The sequence below is a fragment of the Melozone crissalis genome, unplaced genomic scaffold (genome assembly GCF_028551555.1).
Source record: "Melozone crissalis strain CALT ecotype California unplaced genomic scaffold, PUWL_Pcris_2 ptg000011l_1, whole genome shotgun sequence".
Lineage (NCBI taxonomy): Eukaryota > Metazoa > Chordata > Aves > Passeriformes > Passerellidae > Melozone > Melozone crissalis.
Genome location: NW_026535789.1, coordinates 4,144,218 through 4,164,749, shown reverse-complemented (window position 1 = coordinate 4,164,749; position 20,532 = coordinate 4,144,218). Strand labels below are relative to the sequence as shown.

Below are 20,532 nucleotides of genomic sequence, written 5' to 3'. Positions count from 1 at the left end.
TCTCAGCTAACCAACTCTTAATAAAATCCTCCATATTTCCCCCGTTTTCTTCTTGAGCAAGAAGACTAGTCTGCATTTTTGCTATCATACGACTGACCATGTTTTGAATACAATTAAAGACTCAAGGCAAAATAAGCTAAAACAGTATAACTACACCCAGTAGTCCTATAGCATAGATCACAAGGTTCCTCAGCCATGGCCCAAGTCCTAAGTTTTTAAGCCATTCGTCAATTCCTAAACCTTCTTCTTCCTTGAGATTGTGAAGTCCTTGTTGCAATTCTTTTATCTTAGTGTGAATGGACACCGAATGATCAGACAGATTCATGCAACACATTCCCTCAAATTCTTCACATCCATGCCCTTGTGCTAAGAGCAAAAAATCTACAGCAGCTCTATTTTGCAAAACAGCATGGTTAACACTCTGCACATCCGCAGTTAACATGTCCAGAATTTGGGATGTCTTGTTTAGCTCATCTCTTGCCCAGCACCCTAATTGCTTTGCTAAATTCATAGCCTTATTGGCAGATCCTCCTGGCAAGACAGTTGAAACTACTACTTGCCTGAATGTACCCCGAAACTTTGGATCTCCTATCTGGCTGCAGTCCAAGTCATGTATACTACGTTTTTTCCTGTTTGATGTTTGACTGAGCTGCATTAGCAAGGATACATTAGGGTGAAACAAGGACAATTTTCCCAAATAACAGGGTCCACCCTGTGGCTTAGCTGGTACACCATTCCACGCCCTGTCTCCACAAATTAAAAATATTCCTGTAGGTTTCATTGGTGCCGTGATGTTTGTGCCGTTACATTGACTGTAATGCTGTGGAGAGAATTCACTCAAATTCAGGGATGAATCTAAGGTGGCCCATGTTTCTTTAGGTTGATTTAAATTTTGAACATCCAAGGGTTTGAAATTGAACCATCCGCCAGCTGTAGTATTAGATATACTGGAATTTGCACTTCCAAAAACATCCAATTCCTCAGGAGGAGAATGCAAAGAGGTGTTAAGTGATTGGATTAGTAAGCATTGGCGATAGCCATCACTCTGACCTGCAGTATACCCTTGCTGTGCTGGCAATGTGATGTCTGACATGTTAGACATACATAAAGTTCGATTATTTATCAAACTGCAAAATTCTCCAGGAGACCACACCGGAAGTCCCACCAGGCATGTTCGAAATGGGTTAGTAATTCCTCCAAGACTAAGACAAAGCGATGATTGATTAATTTGATTAGCAAGTGTTACCCATAGATTTTCTCTTGGCTGACTGAAATGTGTTATCCCTATTGCTTCACTTGCTACAGCATTAAGCAGTACAATAAGAACAAGCTTCATTTTTCTCCCTTTCTATTCTGTCTTTTATCTGACTTGTTAGAATGGATAATGTAGACATAAGTTAGTTTTTGAATGCACTGATCTAATTCCAAATCAGCATCCTTGCTTACAGGTATAGCGTGAGGTAAGTTTAAAGGCAAATCAGCTTTACAGCGAGCTGCTATGATGCGTGAGGATGTAGTAATTTCAAGCTCTCTAAGTACTTGCTGTGATTTCCACCTTATATATGCTATGGCCACTTGTTCTGTACTCTCATAAAGTTGTAATCCTGACCTTCCTGGTAGACCAGTACTTTGCTCAAGAGCTCTATACCAGGAAGAATATCGAATCCACTTCCCAAAACAAGGGTGACACCATAAAATTCCTACTGTCCTCTGTGAATACCAATAAACCTTATGGCAATCAGCACAATGCAAAGCAACCCTAGCAGAGCACTTATCATTATCCTTTTTGCAAACATAACAAGGAAGTGTATACAGGAAAGGATCAGTATTAAAGTTTGTCTGTGTGATCCAATCCAACCAGTTCAATGGTGGTGATTGCAAAGGCTCTTCAGCTTTCTTACTATATACAGCTACCAATTCAAGCTCCTTCTTTAATACAAAATGCATCTTATCTCGTAATCACTGTTCTTGTTCTTCAACACCTATAGCATGCCACGAAGCAGGGTCCCATGGAGTTACAGCATCCCACAAGGCAGGGTCCCATAGATGTGAAATTGCTCTAATCATAGGAAAGCTAATTAAAAATCACTAATAGCCTTATTTAGATGAGGTCATTCCCTATCTTACCTTCTGTTTCTTATCTGTTTTCAGTTTTGCTGCTCCTAACTTCACTGGTCCTGTTACTTGCAAACTTAATTTTTTGCAACTTTTCAATGCAGCAGTCTAGTGCTCTTTCAGGATTCCCTCTGAAGGGTCCTACAATAGAAAGTTGCGTTAAAGGTACTAATTTTCTACACCTTGCAGAGACTATACGTGATTCACTTTGAACCTCAATTCTATTTACAACACATTGTACTTCCCATCGATAATAAGCAAGAATTTTCTGTTCAGGAGACTCATAAAGATTTAAAGCTATATATGCATTTTGCCCTGTTTGTCTCCTTAATTCATCTTGCCAGCTTTTACCCCACGTGTGCTCGTGCTCACAAGTGTGACACCATAAATCCCATAATAATGATTGTTCTATCCAAAAAGTTCTATCACAACCCCCACAACGTAGGGCTATCCAGGCAGCACAATGTGGATCGTGACAGTCAAGGCAATGTTCCTTTGCTGGATTTGTTAAACGAAAAGTTGATAATGAGTCAATAAAACCAATCAGCTCCTAGGCCGTCCGATAGTGACGTGTCAGTGCTCTGTCCACCACTTTCGAGTGTCCCTTTAGCTGTAACAGTAGTGGTCGTAGGACTAGAAGCAGTTTCTTCCCCAGTCACTCCCTGTCCTCTTCCGTGAGGCAGTCCACCAGAGGCTGCATCAAAAACAGGTTTAGTCCACTTAGCAGGCACCCACAAAGGCCCTGTAGGTGAGGAAACACAAAGATATCCCCGACCCCAGTATATTACTTTTGCAGGTTTTTGCCATAATCCTGTAGTCGGGTTTTAATTTCCTGACCTGACCTCGGATGATGTTTAATTGCAGGAGGGATATCGTCTTCCCCAAAAATACATAAATGATTGATCACATACAGAACCTTAGCTAAACATGATTGTGGGTCTGTTAAATCTTGATGCTTCTCAATATACCGTTTAAGGGTACCATTTGCTCTTTCCACTATTGCCTATCCAGTAGGAGAGTGTGGAATACCTGTCACATGCTTAAAAGACCACTGATTCAAGAATTTCTGGACCCTAGCACTCACATAAGCTCGACCATTATCTGTTTTGATACTCTTTGGGACTCCCATGACAGCAAAGCAACTTAACAGGTGCCTGATAACATGTGTAGCTTTTTCCCCGGCCTAAGCCGTAGCCCATATGTAATGACTATATGTATCTATAGTGACATGCACACACTTAACTTTACCAAATCTAGCGATATGTGTAACATCCATTTGCCATTTCTCATTTATTTCTAAACCTCGAGGATTAACTCCAATGCCTAAACCTATTCCACCATTATGATAACTACATGTTGGACATGCTCTAACAATAGCCTTAGCTTCTGACAAACTCAGCTCAAAGTTCCTTGCTAATCCTTTTGCATTTTGATGATATTTACTATGTGCTTCTCTGGCCAATGTATGCTTATCAATAGGACAAGAGTTATCAATGGGTAAGGTAACCAATTTATCTGCAAGTTCATTCCCTTCTCCTAAACCTTCAGACCATTTATGGCTCTTAATATGAATCACAGAATACGCTGCATTTCTTTCTCGTAAAGCTTTCCTTAATTGTATCAATAACTCATACAATCGTTTATAATTCACTTCCTTAATTGCTGCTTCCTCTATTCGTCTGGCTACTCCTGCAACATACATAGAGTCTGTGACCACATTTAAAGGCTCCTGTAAGTTGGACACTGCCCATACTACTGCTAACAATTCCAGTGTTTGTAAGCTATCTGCAGGGTCTGTTGTGAGAAGTTGATGCTTCCATTGTCCTTTTTCTTGCCAGGTGACAGCAGCACGCCTTGATTTCTTTCCTGCATCTGTAAAAGCTGTAATAGCTCCTGTATCCAATAATCCATAAAGGGTTATGCTTTGATGCCCATGGGTAATCTCCACTTTTTGTTTTGGTCTATTTTGTAAATCCACAGTTAAAAGTGTAACACCAGTAGAGCCAAAACCCTTTTCATCCCGCGTTTGTCCAGTAAATGATGGTATACCAGATGTCATTTGTGATAGTGGTACCAATTGTGCGATGCGTTGTCCTTTTGTTATTTTAATAGGAGGATAAAGGGTGTAAACCATGATTTGTATTTCCCCTGTATAATCCTCATCGATAACACCAGGCAATACAAATAATCCCAGCATAGTTATTGAAGAACGTCCTAATAACAATGCTCCACATCTTTATCCATTTAATAGAAGAGGACCCTTTACTCCAGTTTGTATCCTCTCAGGCCGGTTCGTCATTAGTGTGACGTCTACTGCTGCTAATAAATCCAAATCGAGGCTCTCTGCTGTTGCTGTTGCAGACAGGAGGTGACAGTGATGTTACGGCAGCAGCTGATGTCTCCGATGTCACGGCGGCAACTTGTGTCTGGGCGCGTATGTCCCTCATTGCCGCATCAGTAACACTTGATGAATGGTCTCGAGCTCTGCGTGTCCGCCAGTGAGTCGCTTCGGAGAGGAGCAAGAGCAGCTAACACCTGATTCTGAGCAGCTAACACCTGATTTTGAGTAGACTCTGCTTGCTTTTGTAACCCTAATCCTAATTCCTTTAAAGTTTCTGCTATAAATGCCTGTGAAGCTGTTGGCATTAATGCCATTCGCTCTAAAGCTTCCTCAATAGTCCAATTTGCCCCTAAAGTAGCTAACACTCTTGCATTTGCCTAACAGGTTCACTTTTTACTCCAAACTGACTAACCGTAGAACGTAACTGGGCTAACAACTTCCAATCTAAGGGAGTATATTCCGCTATATTATGTGTAAGGTTCCCCTGTGCATCATACTGTGGTGTGTATGTAACCGGACATGCAAGATTAGAAGCCACTTCCACCGCCTCGCCATCCCCCATCTGCATTACTTCTTTTGCCAAAGCAGCCCAAGCTTCCCTCCTCTGTTTCGCCATCTCCCCCCATAGGTCACTGTGTGCCCCCGGGATGGGATCTGACTCTTTAAGGGTGCTATGCTGCTGGCACTTTGGTACAGAGACCGAGTTCTCGCATGGGGAAGGCGGTGGAGCAGGAGCTGACTCGCGCGGGGGAAGCGGCCCCCCCGCTGCTGGAGCTGACAGTGAAACCGGAGACGACTCGCGCAGGGGAAGTGGCCCCCCGGGAGCCTGCCCGCTCCGGGGAAGCGGCGGAGGCAAAGGTGGCAGCGGAGGCGAAGCTGGCTTGCTCCCACCCCCACCATCCGACCCGCCTGAAGCTGGCGGCGGAGGCAAAGCTGGCTTGCTCTTACCTCCACCATCCAACTCGCCTGAAGCTGGCGGCGGAGGCGAAGCTGGCTTGCTCCCACCCCCACCATCCAACTCGCCCTCCCCCTCTGACAGGAAGGGTGCAGATGGTTCTACTGTATCTAAGGGAAAATTTTCCACACCATTTTGCTGGGGACCCTTAGGCATAAGTATCTGAGTTACAGAAGGTGCTAAGGGATCATCCTGACGACCATACCCTATATTCCTCTTATGAGCTTCTGTTGCCCTTTCTGCTGCCTTTCTCTCAGAGACCTGCTAAAGTAACGTATTATACACCACCCGCCATAACTTGCCAAATGTCTTTGCTGACTTATCATCATCTAACACTGTATCCCACAGGATATCCCCAAACCTTTTCCACTCTACTATCTCATGAACTGTATATGAATTAGCAAAAATTGCTTTAGAATGACCATAAGCTAATAAGCCTGGTAATTCCTTTTTTAAATCTATCCCTTTTACTCCTCGTCTTTCTAAATATGAGGAGAAGGAATCGTATGTCGCTTGCCTATCCATACCTATATATCAGCGCGCGCTGTTGCAGCCTTCCAGGCTCTCGGCGACACGTAGAGACTTGAGATACCTTTTGTAATCCTCAAGGGTGCTTTTAAAATCCGGCACCGTCCCGGCTGCAAGGACTCTCACCCAACATCCTCGACCGTGGCGAATTTATAATCCAAGAGAGCGAACGTTCAGAATGCTGCCTTTGCCCGCATTCTCCACCATTTGTAGGCGGAAGGAGACCCAGACACCAATTGGTTCATCCAAGTCCAATTTATTGATCGAATACGGCGGGTTAAATACAGTTCTTAATAAGCTTCATACATATTGCAAAAGTTGAGCTCAGGATTGGTTAGTTACATATCAGCAACTACACCTACTTCGACATTCTTGTGCTTATTCTTCTGTTACATTCTGCAGATATTCAGGACTAATCTCACCTCCCTTTCCTCATGTTGCAGCAAGGCCATCTGGCATTCTTGCCTGTCAGCAGTCACTGAATCAGAGACTGCTGATCTCCCTCTTTCAGCTTAACCAGTGGCATTATGTCAGTATGGCCTTTCTCAGCTAACCAACTCTTAATAAAATCCTCCACAAGAATGGAACTGGATTACTCGACCATTGAGAGAAGAACGCGCTATAGAAGGAGCTATTACAGCTTTTACAGATGCGGGAAAGAAATCAAGGCGTGCTGCTGTCACCTGGCAAGAAAAAGGACAATGGAAGCATCATCTTCTTACAGCAGATCCTGCAGATAGCTTACAAACTTTGGAATTGTTGGCTGTAGTATGGGCAGTGTCCAACTTACAGGAGCCTTTAAATGTGGTCACAGACTCTATGTATGTTGCAGGAGTAGCCAGACGAATAGAGGAAGCAGCAATTAAGGGAGTGAAGAATAAACGATTGTATGAGTTATTGGTACAATTAAGGAAAGCTTTACGAGAGAGAAATGCAGTGTATTCTGTCATTCATATTAGGAGCCATAAATGGTCTGAAGGTTTAGGAGAAGGGAATGAACGTGCAGACAAATTGGTTACTTTACCCATTGATAACTCTTGTCCTATTGATAAGCATACATTGGCCAGAGAAGCACATAGTAAATATCATCAAAATGCAAAGGGATTAGCAAAGCACTTTGAGCTGAGTCTATCAGAAGCTAAGGCTATTGTTAGAGCATGTCCAACATGTAGTTATCATAATGGTGGAATAGGTTTAGGCATTGGAGTTAATCCTCGAGGTTTAGAAATAAATGAGAAATGGCAAATGGATGTTACACATATCGCTAGATTTGGTAAAGTTAAGTGTGTGCATGTCACTATAGATACATATAGTCATTACATATGGGCTACGGCTCAGGCAGGAGAAAAAGCTACACATGTTATTAGGCATCTGTTAAGTTGTTTCGCTGTCATGGGAGTTCCAAAGAGTATCAAAACGGACAATGGTTGAGCTTATGTAAGTGCTAGGGTCCAGAAATTTTTGAATCAGTGGTCTGTTAAGCATGTGACAGGTATTCCACACTCTCCTACTGGATAGGCAATAGTGGAAAGAGCAAATGGTACCCTTAAGGAGTATATTGAAAAGCATCAAGATATAAAGTACCCACAATCATGTTTAGCTAAGGTTCTGTATGTGATCAATCATTTATGTATTTTTGGGGAAGACGATATCCCTCCTGCAATTAAACATCATCCGAGGTCAGGTCAGGAAATTAAAACCCGACTACAGGATTGTGGGAAAAACCTGCAAAAGTAATATACTGGGGTCGGGGATATCTTTGTGTTTCCTCACCTACAGGGCCTTTGTGGGTGCCTGCTAAGTGGACTAAACCTGTTTTTGATACAGCCTCTGGTGGACCACCTCACGGAAGAGGACAGGGAGTGACTGGGGAAGAAACTGCTTCTAGTCCTACGACCCCTACTGTTACAGTTGAAGGGACACTTGAAAGCGTTGGACAAAGCACTGACACGTCACTATCGGACGGCCCAGGAGCTGATTGGTTTTATTGACTCATTATCAACTTTTCGTTTAACAAATCCAGCAAAGAAACATTGTCTTGACTGTCACGATCCACATTGTGCTGCCTGGATAGCCCTACGTTGTGGGGGTTGTGATAGAACTTTTTGGATAGAACAATCATTATTATGGGATTTATGGTTTCACACTTGTGAGCACGAGCACACGTGGGGTAAAAGCTGGCAAGATGAATTAAGGAGACAAACAGGGCAAAATGCATATATAGCTTTAAATCTTTATGAGTCTCCTGAACAGAAAATTCTTGCTTATTATCGATGGGAAGTACAATGTGTTGTAAATAGAATTGAGGTTCAAAGTAAATCACGTATAGTCTCTGTAAGGTGTAGAAAATTAGTACCTTTAACACAACGTTCGATTGTAGGGTCCTTCAGGGGGAATCCAGAAAGAGCATTGCATCATTGCATTGAAAAATTACAAAAATTAAGTTTGCAAGTAACAGTACCAGTAAAGTTAGGAGCAGCAAAACTGAAAACAGATAAGAAACAGAAGGTAAGATGGGGAACAACCTCATCTAAATAAGGCTATTAGTGATTGCTAATTAGTTTTCTATGATTAGGGCAATTTCACTTCTATGAGACCCTGCCTTGTTGGATGCTGTAGCTCCATGGGACCCTGCTTCGTAGCATGCTATAGGTGTTGAAGAACAAGAACAGCGATTATGAGATAAGATACATTTTGTATTAAAGAAGGAGCTTGAATTGGTAGCTGTATATAGTAAGAAAGCTGAAGAGGTTTTGCAATCACCACCATTGAACTGGTTGGATTGGATCACACAGATAAATTTTAATACTGATCCTTTCCTATATACAGTTCCTTGTTATGTTTGCAAAAGGGATGCTGATAAGTGCTATGCATGGATAGCTTTGCTTTGTGCAAGTTGTAATAAGATTTATTGGTACTCACAAAAGACAATAGCAAATTTATGGTGTGGACCTTGTTTCGGGAAGTGGATTCAAGATTTTGTCTGGGTTAGAGCTCTTGAACAAAGTACTGGCCTGCCAGGACGGGCAGGATTGGAGCTTTTTGAGAGTGCAGAATAAGTGGTTATAGCATATATTAGATAGAAGTTGCAGCAAGCACTTAGAGAGCTTGAAGTTACTAGTGCCTCACGCATTATAGCAGCTCGCTGTAAAGCTGATTTGCCTTTAAACTTGCCATATGCTATACCTGTGAGCAAGGATGCTGATTTGGAGTTAGATCAGTGTATTCAAAGACTGACTCAGGTCCATTTTAATCAGCCTAACAAATCAGGTAAAAGACAGCGGAGGAAGAAAAAACAGGCAAAAAGGAAAGAAAAATGAAGTTTGTTTTTATTATACTGCTTAACGCTGTAGCGATTAAAGCTGTAGGAATAACACATTTCAGTCAGCCAAGAGAAAATCTATGGGTAACACTTGCTAATCAAATTAACCAATCATCACTTTGTCTTAGTCTTGGAGGGGTTACTAATCCATTTCGAACATGCTTGGTAGGACTTCCAGTGTGGTCTCCTGGAGAATTTTGCAGTTTAATAAGTAATCGAACCTTATGCATGCATAACATGTCAAACATCACATTGCCACCACAGCAAGGATATACTGCAGGTCAGAGTGATGGCTATCGCCAATGTTTACTAATCCAATCACTTAACACTTCCTTGCATTCTCCTCCTGAAGAATTAGATCTTTTTGGAAGTGCAAATGCCAGTATGTCTAACACCACAGCTGGCGGATGGTTTAGTTTCAAACCCTTGGATGCCCAGAATTTAAATCAACCTAAAGACACATGGGCCACCTTAGATTCATCCCTGAATTTGAGTGAATTCTCTCCACAGCATTACAGTCAATGTAACGGCACAAACATCACGGCACCAATGAAATTACCTATAGGAATATTTTTAATTTGTGGAGACAGGGCGTGGAATGGTGTACCAGCTAAGCCACAGGGTGGACCCTGTTATTTGGGAAAATTGTCCTTGTTTCACCCTAATGTGTCCTTGCTAATGCAGCTCAGTCAAACATCAAACAGGAAAAAGTGTAGTATACATGATTTGGATTGCAGCCAGATAAGAGATCCACTGTTTTGGGGTACATTCAGGCAAGTAGTAGTTTCAACTGTCTTGCCAGGAGGATCTGCCAATAAGGCTATGAATTTAGCAAAGCAATTAGGGTGCTGGGCAAAAAATGAGCTAAACAAAACATCCCAAATTCTAGACATGTTAACTGCAGATGTGCAAAGCGTTAACTATGCTGTTTTACAAAATAGAGCTGCTGTAGATTTTTTGCTCTTAGCACAAGAGCATGGATGTGAAGAGTTTGAGGGAATGTGTTGCATGAATTTGTCTGATCATTCGGTGTCCATTCATACCAAGATAAAAGAACTGCAACAGGGACTTCACCATCTCAAAGAAGAAGAAGGTTTAGGAATTGACGAATGACTTAAAAACCTAGGGCTTGGACCATGGCTAAGGAACATTGTGACATATGCTATCGGCTTACTGGGTGTGATCTTAATGTTTTTGCTTATTTTGCCTCGTATCTTTACTTGTATTCAAAACATGGTTAGCCGTATGATAGCAAAAATGGAGACTAGTCTTCTTGCTCAAGAAGAAAATGGGGGAAATGTGGAGGATTTTATTAAGAGTTGGTTAGCTGAGAAAGGCCATCCTGACATAATGCCGCTGGTTAAGCTTGAATGGGAGGTCAGCAGTCTCTGATTCAGTGACTGCTGACAGGCAAGAATGCCGGATGACCTTGCTGCAACATGAGGAAAGGGAGGCGAGATTAGTCCTGAATATCTGCAGAATGTAACAGAAGAATAAGCACAAGAATGTAGAAGTAGGTGTAGTTGCTGAGATGTAACTAACCAATCCTGAGCTCAACTTTTGCAATATGTATGAAGCTTATTAAGAACTGTATTTAACCCGCCATATTGATCAATAAATTGGACTTGTATGAACCAATTGGTGTCTGGGTCTCCTTCCTCTGACAGGGCCCATTCGGGGCCATTTTGGCTCCTGGGCTGTCCCTGACCGTGCTGACCCTGCCCTTGACCGATGGAATGTTCCTGGTGAATCCACCCATGGTCCCATCTGCTTCTCTCAGCATGGAGCCCTTGGCTCGAGATCAATTTAAACAGTTTCATCTCCCCAAAATTTCAGGTGGTTTTGGGTAAAAATGTGGGTTTATTCTCCACAGCTCCCTGAGAGGATTCCAGCCCAGCCCCACGGAGCAGGCCCCGACACCTCGGCCGCTGAGGGAGAAGTGAAGCCCCAGGTGGGAGCGAGGGAGGGAGAGAGGAGCAGACGCCGCGATTTTGGGGCTCTGCAGCCTCCCCCCACTTCCTCCGTGGCAGCTGCCGGGGCCCCGCCGGGGCAGGAAAGGAAACAGAAAGTTCCTGGGTTTGGTCATTGTGAACATCTGTGTTTGGCAGAGGGCAGCTCAGCCTCGGGGCGCTGCGGCAGAGCGCCGGCTGCACAAAAAGCTTTGTGTGCAAAGGGCCCCAGAGCGATCCCCGTTCCACACTGGGACGGAGGGGAAGGGCCAGACTAGAGAGGAATGGGGAAAATGAGGGGAAACTGTGAACTGGGGAAGTGACGGTGGAGTTTGGGGGGAAATTGTCAAGATTTGAGAAACAGGGATGGGGATTTTGGGGACAGATTAGAGAATTCTGAGTTATTTGGGAACAGAGGGGAGAGGGCTTGGGACCACAACCACCATCAACACCATAACCAGCACTAGCATCAGCACAACTACTGGCATAACATTTGGCACAGAAATAGGATCCGGAATCCTCGTCCTTGAGGTTGCTCATGGTCAGCGTCACCGAGCTCTGCCCGATGTCCCTGGAGATTGTGACCCGGCCCTTGATCGATGGCGCGTAGTAGGTGTAAGCACCAGTGTTGTAGATCCCTGCCACCCACTCCAGCCCCTGCCCGGGTATCTGGTTGACCCAGTACATGGTGAAACTGCCAAAATTGAACCCGGACCCTCGGCAGAGGAGGCGCAGGGACGCCCCGGGGGGGCTGGAGGTCCCCCCCGCACTCCAGCAGAGTCACGGCTGCCCGGAGCGCTGCGGGACAAAGGGGAGATGGGGATGGGAAACCTGATTGGTCCAGGGTCTCAAAGAGGGCATGGCCTGTAATAAAACAGGATGGGACCCACCTGGGAGGAGGGTGATGAACTCCAAGGGTCCCAATTTGGGCCAAGAGTCAGGATTTGCGTCAAGGGTTGGGCTTTGGCCTCATCTCTATCTCCCCTTTGTCCCGCAGGGCTCCGGGCAACCGTGACCCTGCTGGACTGCGGGGGGGACCTCCAGCCCCCCGGGGGTTCCCTGCGCCTCCTCTGCCGAGGGTCCGGGTTCGATGACGGCAGTTTCACCATGTTCTGGATCTGCCAGAGACCCAGGCAGGGGTTGGAGTGGGTGGCAGCGATCTGGAGCGATGGGGGCACCATGTACGCCTCATCAGTCCAGGGCCATTTCAGGATCTCCAGGGACAACGGGCAGAGCTCGGTGACGCTGACCATGAACAACCTCAAGGACAAGGACTCTGGATCCTATTTCTGTGCCAAATGTGTTGATGGTGGTTGCAATGATGGTTCTGCTGGTGCTGAACATTTTGACCCCATCCCCATGGCTGGGTCCCCGCCCTGTCCCCGTTGCCCAGACCCTTCTCCCAAACCCCCAGCCCACCCCCAGCCCTTGACCATTGATCCCAACCTTGCTCTGCCTCGGCCCCAATTCTCACCTTCTGACCCCAAACCACAACTCCTGACCCCAAATCTCCTCTTTCTGCCTCAAAACTTTGCTCTGCAGGTCGAGGTTTTTGGCCCAGGGTCCCGATTTGGGGACAAAGGTTGAGGATTTGTGTCAGCGGCTGCTGCTGCAGGGAGCCCAAAGTGGGGATTTCGGGAAGAATCGGGCGAGTTTTGTTGCCAGCTTAGTTGGGTTTTGGGCACAACCAGTTTGGGGGTTTTTGCTTCCTGGTTGGTGGTGGTGGAAATGGGGGAGATCTGGGACAAAGGCTCAAGAATGCGGTCAAGGGCTGAGATTTGGGGGAAGGGTCTGGGGATTGGGGACAGGAGGGGACACTGAGATGGGGAGGCATCCAACATGGGCGTCTTGAGCAGAAGCACCAGGACTCCAATTATCAGCATAAGCACGTTTGGCACAGTAATAGGATCCGGAATCCTCGTCCTTGAGGTTGTTCATGGTCAGCATCACCGAGCTCTGCCCGTTGTCCCTGGAGATCGTGAACCGACCCTTGACCGAATCTGCATAGTAGGCGCTGCCACTGCTGCTGATTCTTGCGACTGCTTCCAGCCCCTGCCCGGGTCTCTGTCTATACCAGCCCATCCCAAAACTCCAAAAACTGAACCCGGCCCCTCGGCAGAGGAGGCGCAGGGACCCCCCGGGGGGCTGGAAGTCCCCCCCGCACTCCAGCAGGGTCACGGCTGCCCGGGGCCCATCCCCAAACCTTCGCTGTTTTGTGTCAAACTCTGGTTGTTTGGTCCCCAATCTCTACCAGAGATTTTCTGCATCATAACTTGCATCAAATCGTGCAATTAACCCCAACCCATTCCTTAATTAATTGGAAACCTCCTTCTGATCCTTCTCCACTGATTGCACAATTAAAAGCTCATGACCCCCAAAATCCGCAAGACCCCAACCCCGGCACATCCCGGGCTTGGCCCTGAGCTCCCTCTGGCTCCTGGCCCTGCTGCCCCTGCTGCCCCTCCCAGGTGGTCCCGCCCCTTTTTCCTCAGAAGTCACGCCCCTTTTCCCCTTCTGGACCAATCAGGTTTCCCATCCCCATCTCCCCATTGTCCCTCAGGGCTCTGGGCGGCCGTGACCCTGCTGGAGTGCGGGGGGGACCTCCAGCCCCCCGAGGGGTCCCTGTGCCTCCTCTGCCGAGGGTCCGGGTTCAGTTTCGGCAGTTTTGCCTTGCAATGGGTCCGCCAGAGACCCGGGCAGGGGCTGGAATGGGTCGCGGCTATCAGGAGCAATGGTTCCAACATTTACTACGCGCCATCGTTCAGGGGCTGGGTCACGATCTCCAGGGACAACGGGCAGAGCTCGGTGATGCTGACCATGAACAGCCTCAAGGACGAGGATTCTGGATCCTATTTCTGCATCAAATCTTCTTGTACCAGTTGTTAGCCTAGTGGTGCTTATAGTGACGGTACTGGCCATGGCCTGCAGCTCTGGTATTTGATCCGCACTCATCATTGTGTCCCCAAACTCTCGAGTTTTGCCCCAAAGCTTGGCCTTTGATCCTGTTCTTGACTCTGTGTTGCCCCCGGGTGTCATTAGGATGCTTGCATCCCCTGTAATTTTTCTTTTTATGCTGGATGTTATGATCCGCGCCCTTAAGACTGCCTTTAAGAGAGAATGTTCTGTTTTTTGTTTTGTTCTGGTTTGGTTTGGTTTTTCTTGTTTTGTTTTGTTTCATTATCAGCCTGCTCACTCCCCCAGCAGTTGGTGGCACACAGAGACGGGGCAGTACGCAGGGAACATTTTGCTCTTGCTTTTTGCTCCTGCTCTTTAGTTAGTTCAACTTGGCAAACAGAATTTTCCCTGGATTCTTTCTCCTTTCCCTTTTTTGGACCTGCTCTGGACTGGGACCTGGGAAACACCGAGAGTTTGCACCTTGTGGCTGCAGCAGCTGCCCCAGCACCGGAGAGACTGATAACAGAGCGACCACCCCTGAGAGAGACTTTCTGAACTTGTCATCTTTTTCAGAGCAATGAAGGAGTGGCGTCATCTGTTGTTGTTTATTTTCTGTGCTGGGGGGTGCTGTGCCTGTAAAATAAACAGGTTCTTACTACTCATTTCCGAGGAATTCCTCCCGAACCGGTTGGGAGGAGCAGGTGTGTGCTCCTGCCCCTGCTGGCCCTCCGAGGTGGGTCCCACACCATTTTCTATATGGCCACGCCTGGTTTGAGGCCCTCGACCAATCAGGTTCCTCATCCCCATCTCCCCTTTGTCCCGCAGGGCTCCGGGTGGCCGTGACCCTGCTGGAGTGCGGGGGGCACCTCCAGCCCCCCGGGGGGTCCCTGCGCCTCCTCTGCAGAGAGTCCGGGTTCGATTTTGGGAATTATGGAATGTTCTGGATTCGCCAGAAATCTGGGAAGACACTGGAATACCTCGCAAGTATCAATGGTGTTGGCACCACCCACCGCGCGCCATCAATCAATGGTCGGTTCAGGATCTCCAGGGACAACGGGCAGAGCTCGGTGATGCTGACCATGAACAACCTCAAGGACGAGGATTCCGCCGTTTATTTCTGTGCCAAACGTAGCAATAATGATTATAGTATTTCTGGTCCTGCTCTTATTGGTGACAATTCTGTTAGCGGACCACCCCCATGTTGGTCAAAAAATGTCTCCAATGCCCAGAGATCCTTCCCCGGCATCCCAGTCCTTTGTGTCAAATCTTCACCATTTTCCCCCAAACTTTGCCCCATCCTTCCCCTAGTCTCGATTGTCTCCCCAGTTTTGCCCATTTCACCCAAATCTCCCCCAGCTCCCGGGGCCCTGATTGGAGGAGGTCTGAACTGGAGGCCAGGGGTGAAGGTTTGGGGCCAATGGTTGAGTTTTGGGGCAGGAGCAGGGGAGGGTTTGGGGTCAGTGCTGACCATTGGGCAAATGGGGGAGATTGGGGACAAAGGGTCAAGATCTGAGTCAATGGGTAAGGTTTGAGGGAAGGGTCTGGGGACCTGAAATGGGGGGGACATGGGGACGGGGGTGCATCCACAACTCGTGTCTTCAGCATAAGCAGCAGCATCGCCCCAATTGCCAGCAGCAGCACATTTGGCACAGAAATAGGATCCGGAATCCTCGTCCTTGAGGTTGTTCATGGTCAGCGTCACCGAGCTCTGCCCGTTGTCCCTGGAGATCCTCATCCGGCCCCTGACCGATGGCGCATAGCCAGTGTCAGCACCATCGTTCCTGATCCCCGCGACCGATTCCAGCCCCTGCCCGGGTCGCTGTCGGACCCATTGCATGGAAAAACTGCCGAAACTGAACCCGGATCCCCGGCAGAGGAGGCACAGGGACCCCCCGGGGGGCTGGAGGTCCCCCCCGCACTCCAGCAGGGTCACGGCTGCTCCCCCATCCCCAAATCTTCACCAATTTCACTCATAACTTCACTGGTTTGGTCCCAAATCTCCACCAGATTTTTTCAGGTATCCTGACATTCCTCAAAATCTGCAAGTTAACTCAATATTCTCATTAATTAATTGGACACCTTTTCCTGAGTGTTCCACATTGATTTCAAACGCAATACCACGTCAAAAACCCCCAAACCCCTCCGGGACCCCAACCCCGGCACATCCCGGGCTTGGCCCTGAGCTCCCCCTGGCTCCAGGTCCTGCTGATCCTGCTGGCTCTCCCAGGTGGGCTCCGCCCCTTTTTCCTGGAGCACACGCACCTTTTCCCCTTCTGGAGCAATCACATTTCTCATTTTTAATCATCTCCGCTGTGTCCCGCAGGGCTCCGGGTGGCCGTGACCCTGCTGGAGTGCGGGGGGACCTCCAGCCCCCAGGGGGGTCCCTGACGTTGCTGTGCCGCGCATCTGGGTTCAATTTTGAGGGTCAGTCCATGAGCTGGGTCCGTCAGAGACCCGGGCAGGGGCTGGAGTGGCTCGCGGGGATCAGCAGTGGTGGCAGGACCTTCTATGCATCGTCGGTCAAGAGCTGGTTCAGGATCTCCAGGGACAACGGGCAGAGCTCGGTGACACTGACCGTGAACAACCTCAAGGTCGTGGATTCCAGATCCTATTTCTGTGCCAAGGGTTATTATAATAATGCTGCTGCTAATGGCGCCTGTCGTTTTGACCTCATCCCCATGGCTGTTTCCCCCCTGTCCCCGTTCCCCAGACCCTTCCCCCAGTCCCCAGCCCCTGACCCCATTCCTGTCGCCGTGTCCCAGCTCTGAACTGGCTCTGCCCCAATCTCAGCTCTTGGCCCCAAACCTCAGCTCTGGGCTCCACGTCCAAACCAAATTCCCCAAAACTGACGAGGACGTCCCAGATCCAGCCCCACCGTGTCAATCTGCCTTTGCTTTGTGTGATTGGCCACAAACCTCTCGCGGTGAGCGGCGCCATTGAGTTCTGTGTGTGCTGCCGGGGCCGTGAGTCGCCGGCACCTCCCCATGGCCACGGCTCAGTGAGGAGAGCGATGGTGGGAAACCAAACGGCTCCAGAGGGATCCCCACAGCCCCTTCCCGGTGGGGATTTGGACAGAGACCCCCAAGCGGGGATGGGCCCAGGACTGAGGATTGGGGGAAATGTTGGGGGTTTGGGGACAGTTGGGGACGCTGAGATGGGTGCGTGGATCCACCACTGGGGTCTTCACCATAAGCACCAGGACCCCAAGCACCAGCATAACCAGATTTGGCACAGAAATAGGTGGCAGAATCCTCGTCCTTGACGTTGTTCATGGTCAGCGTCACCGAGCTCTGCCCGTTGTCCCTGGAGATCGTGACCCGGCCCTTGACCGATGGCACGTAGCCGGTGCTGCCACCAGTGTTGATCCTGCGAGCCACTCCAGCCCCTGCCCGGGTCTCATCTCCAGGGGAGATGGAGATCAGGCCCCGGATGCGGGTGTGGGCTGGGCTGGAGGTGACCAGCTGCCAAAAGGGACGTCAACCCACCTGGGAGGGCCAGCAGGATGGGGAGGAGAACAAAGTTACACAGTGTGTGGCCAACATCAGGATCTGGATGCAGGAATTAGGATTTGGGTGGATTTTTTCCTTCATCCCCATCTCCCCTTTGTCCCGCAGGGCTACGGGCGGCCGTGACCCTGCTGGAGTGCGGGGGGGACCTCCAACCCTCCCGGGGGGTCCCTGCGCCTCCTCTGCCGAGGGTCCGGGTTCAGTTTCGGGAATTTTGACATGTCATGAATCCGTCAGAGTCCCGGGCAGTGGCTGGAATGGCTCGCGGGGATCAACACTGGGGGAGCCACCGGCTACGCGCCATCGGTCAAGGGCCGGTTCAGGATCTCCAGGGACAATGGGCAGAGCTCGGTGCTGCTGACCATGAACAACCTCAAGGACGAGGATTCCGGATGCTATTTCTTTGCCAAAGCTGCTGCTGCTGGTTGGGGTAATGGTGCTGCTGATGGTTTTGACCCCACCCTTATCGCTGTGTCCCCCCTGTCCCCGTTCCCCAGCCCCTTCCCCCAATCCCCAGCCCCTGACCCCATTACTGTCCCCGTGCCCCAACCCTGCCCTGGCCCTGCCCCACATTCTCAGCTCCTGGCCCCACACCTCAGCTCGGGGCCCATTCAGGGCCATTTTGGCTCCTGGACTGTCCCTGACCGTGCTGACCCTGCCCTTGACCAATGGAACATTCCAGGTGACTACACCCTTGCACCCATCTGCTTCTCTCAGCATGGAGCCCTTGGCTGGGGATCAATGTGAAAATTTGTGGAAAAATTCAATTTCCCCAATTTTTTCATGTGTTTTTGGCTAAAAAAATGTTTTTTTCTCCATAGCTCCCAGAGAGGATTCCAGCCCAGCCCCAAGGAGCAGCCCCAGACACCGAGGCCGCTGAGGGAGCAGTGAAGCCCCAGGTGGGACAAAGGGAGGGAGGGAGGAGAAGACGCCGCGATTTTGGGGCTCCGCAGCCTCCCCCCACTTCCTCCCCGGCAGCTGCCAGGGCCCGGCCGGGGCAGGAAAGAAAACAGAAAGTTCCTGGTTTTGGTCACTGTGAACATCTGTGTTTGGCAAAGGGAAACTCAGCCTCGGGGCGCTGCGGCAGAGCGCCGGCTGCACAAAAAGCGTTGTGTGCAAAGGGCCCCGGAGTGATCCCCATTCTGCACTGGGACGGAGGGGAAGGGCCAGACTGGGGAGGAATGGGGAAAATTAGAGGAAATTGGGAATTGGGGAAGTGATGGTGGAGTTTGGGGGAAAATATCTGAGATGTTAGAAAAAGAGCCAGGATTTTGGGGAAGGATCAGAGAATTCTGTGATGCTTGGGAAGAGAGAGGAGAGGGCTTGGGACCAAAACAACCATAAACACCATAAGCATAGCAGCATTACCGCAACCACTGGTGTAACGTTTGACACAGAAATAGGATCCGGTATCCTCGTCCTTGAGGTTGTTCATGGTCAGCGTCACCGAGGTCTGCCCGTTGTCCCTGGAGATCGTGATCCGACCCTGCACCGACGGCGCGTAGTTGGTGTAAGCACCACTGCTGCAGATCCACGCGACGAATTCCAGCCCCTGCCCGGGTCTCTGGCGGACCCAGAACATGTCGTAGCTCCCGAAAACTGAACCCGGACCCTCGGCAGAGGAGGCGCAGGGGCCCCCTGGGGGGCTGGAGGTCCCCCCCGCACTCCAGCAGGGTCACAGCCACCCGGAGCTCTGCGGGACAAAGGGGAGATGGGGATGGGGCCAAAGCTCAACCCTTGACCCAAATCCTGACTCTTGGCCCCAAATTGGGACCCATGGAGTTCATCATCCTTATCCCAGGTGGGTCTCGATACTTTATCAACCTTGACCCTCCCAGTTTGCGGCCCTGAACCAATCAGGTTTCCCATCCCACTCTCCCCTTTGTCCCGCAGGGCTCCGGGCGGCCGTGACCCTGCTGGAGAGTGGGGGGGACCTCCAGCCCCCCGGGGGGTCCCTGCGACTCCTCTGCCGAGGAGCCGGGTTCGATTTTGGACAATTTGGGATGGGCTGGATGCGTCAACGACCCGGGCAGGGACTGGAATTCGTCGCAGGGATCACCAACACTGGTGGCAACACCGGCTATGCGGATTCAGTCAAGGGCCAGTTCAGGATCTCCAGGGACAACGGGCAGAGCTCAGTGACGCTGACCATGAACAACCTCAAGGACGAGGATTCCGGATCCTATTTCTGTGCCATACCTTATTGTAGTGGTTGCTGGGCTGCTGGTAACAATGGTGACAATATTGGTGATTGCCTCCAGGCCATGCTTTTTGCCCCACTCCCTTCATTTTGTCCCTAAAGCTCTGATTTTCATCCCAAACCTCTCTTCTTGACGCACTCCTTGACCTTTTCACTCCATTTGCAACATCAGTGTCCACAGACCCCAAACCCTCCCCTGCTCCTGCCCCAAAACTCAACCACTGGCCCCAAATCTTCACCCCTGGGCTCCAGTTCAGGCCTCCTCCAATCAGGGCCTAGGGAGCTAGGGGAGATTTGGGTGAAATTGGCAAAATTGAGTTAAAGTGTAGAGTGTAGGCAGCAGGGGCGGAGTTTGGGGGAAACTCTTTAACACTTGGGAGAAAAGCTGGGCTCTGGAGGAAGGATGACTGGGAGTGGAGACATCTAGTGACCGTCATAGGGCTGGGGCCACTGCTGGAATTGTCACTAAAAGCAGCAACACCACCACCATAACCACTAGTAGCACATTTGGCACAGAAATAGGATCCGGAGTCCTCGACCTTGAGATTGTTCATGGTCAGCGTCACCGAGCTCTGCCTGTTCTCCCTGGAGATCGTGAACCGGCCCTTGACCGATGGCGCGTAGTCAGTGCTGCCACCACTGTTGCTGATACTGGCGATGTATTCCAGTGTCTGCCCGGGTCTCTGGCGCATCCAGCCCATCCCAAAACTGCCAAAATCAA

The 20,532-nt window shown here is 49.2% G+C and overlaps 1 gene segment (V, D, J or C); it reads left to right on the top strand.

The window, feature by feature from the left end:
- The first annotated feature begins 11,809 nt into the window (after positions 1-11,809).
- On the top strand, positions 11,810-19,945 carry LOC128933567 (immunoglobulin heavy variable 3-23-like). The segment is given in 5 exon segments: positions 11,810-11,819; positions 12,336-12,391; positions 16,305-16,332; positions 19,505-19,816; positions 19,914-19,945. Coding segments are annotated over 5 exon segments (438 nt in total).
- The last annotated feature ends 587 nt before the right edge of the window (positions 19,946-20,532 follow it).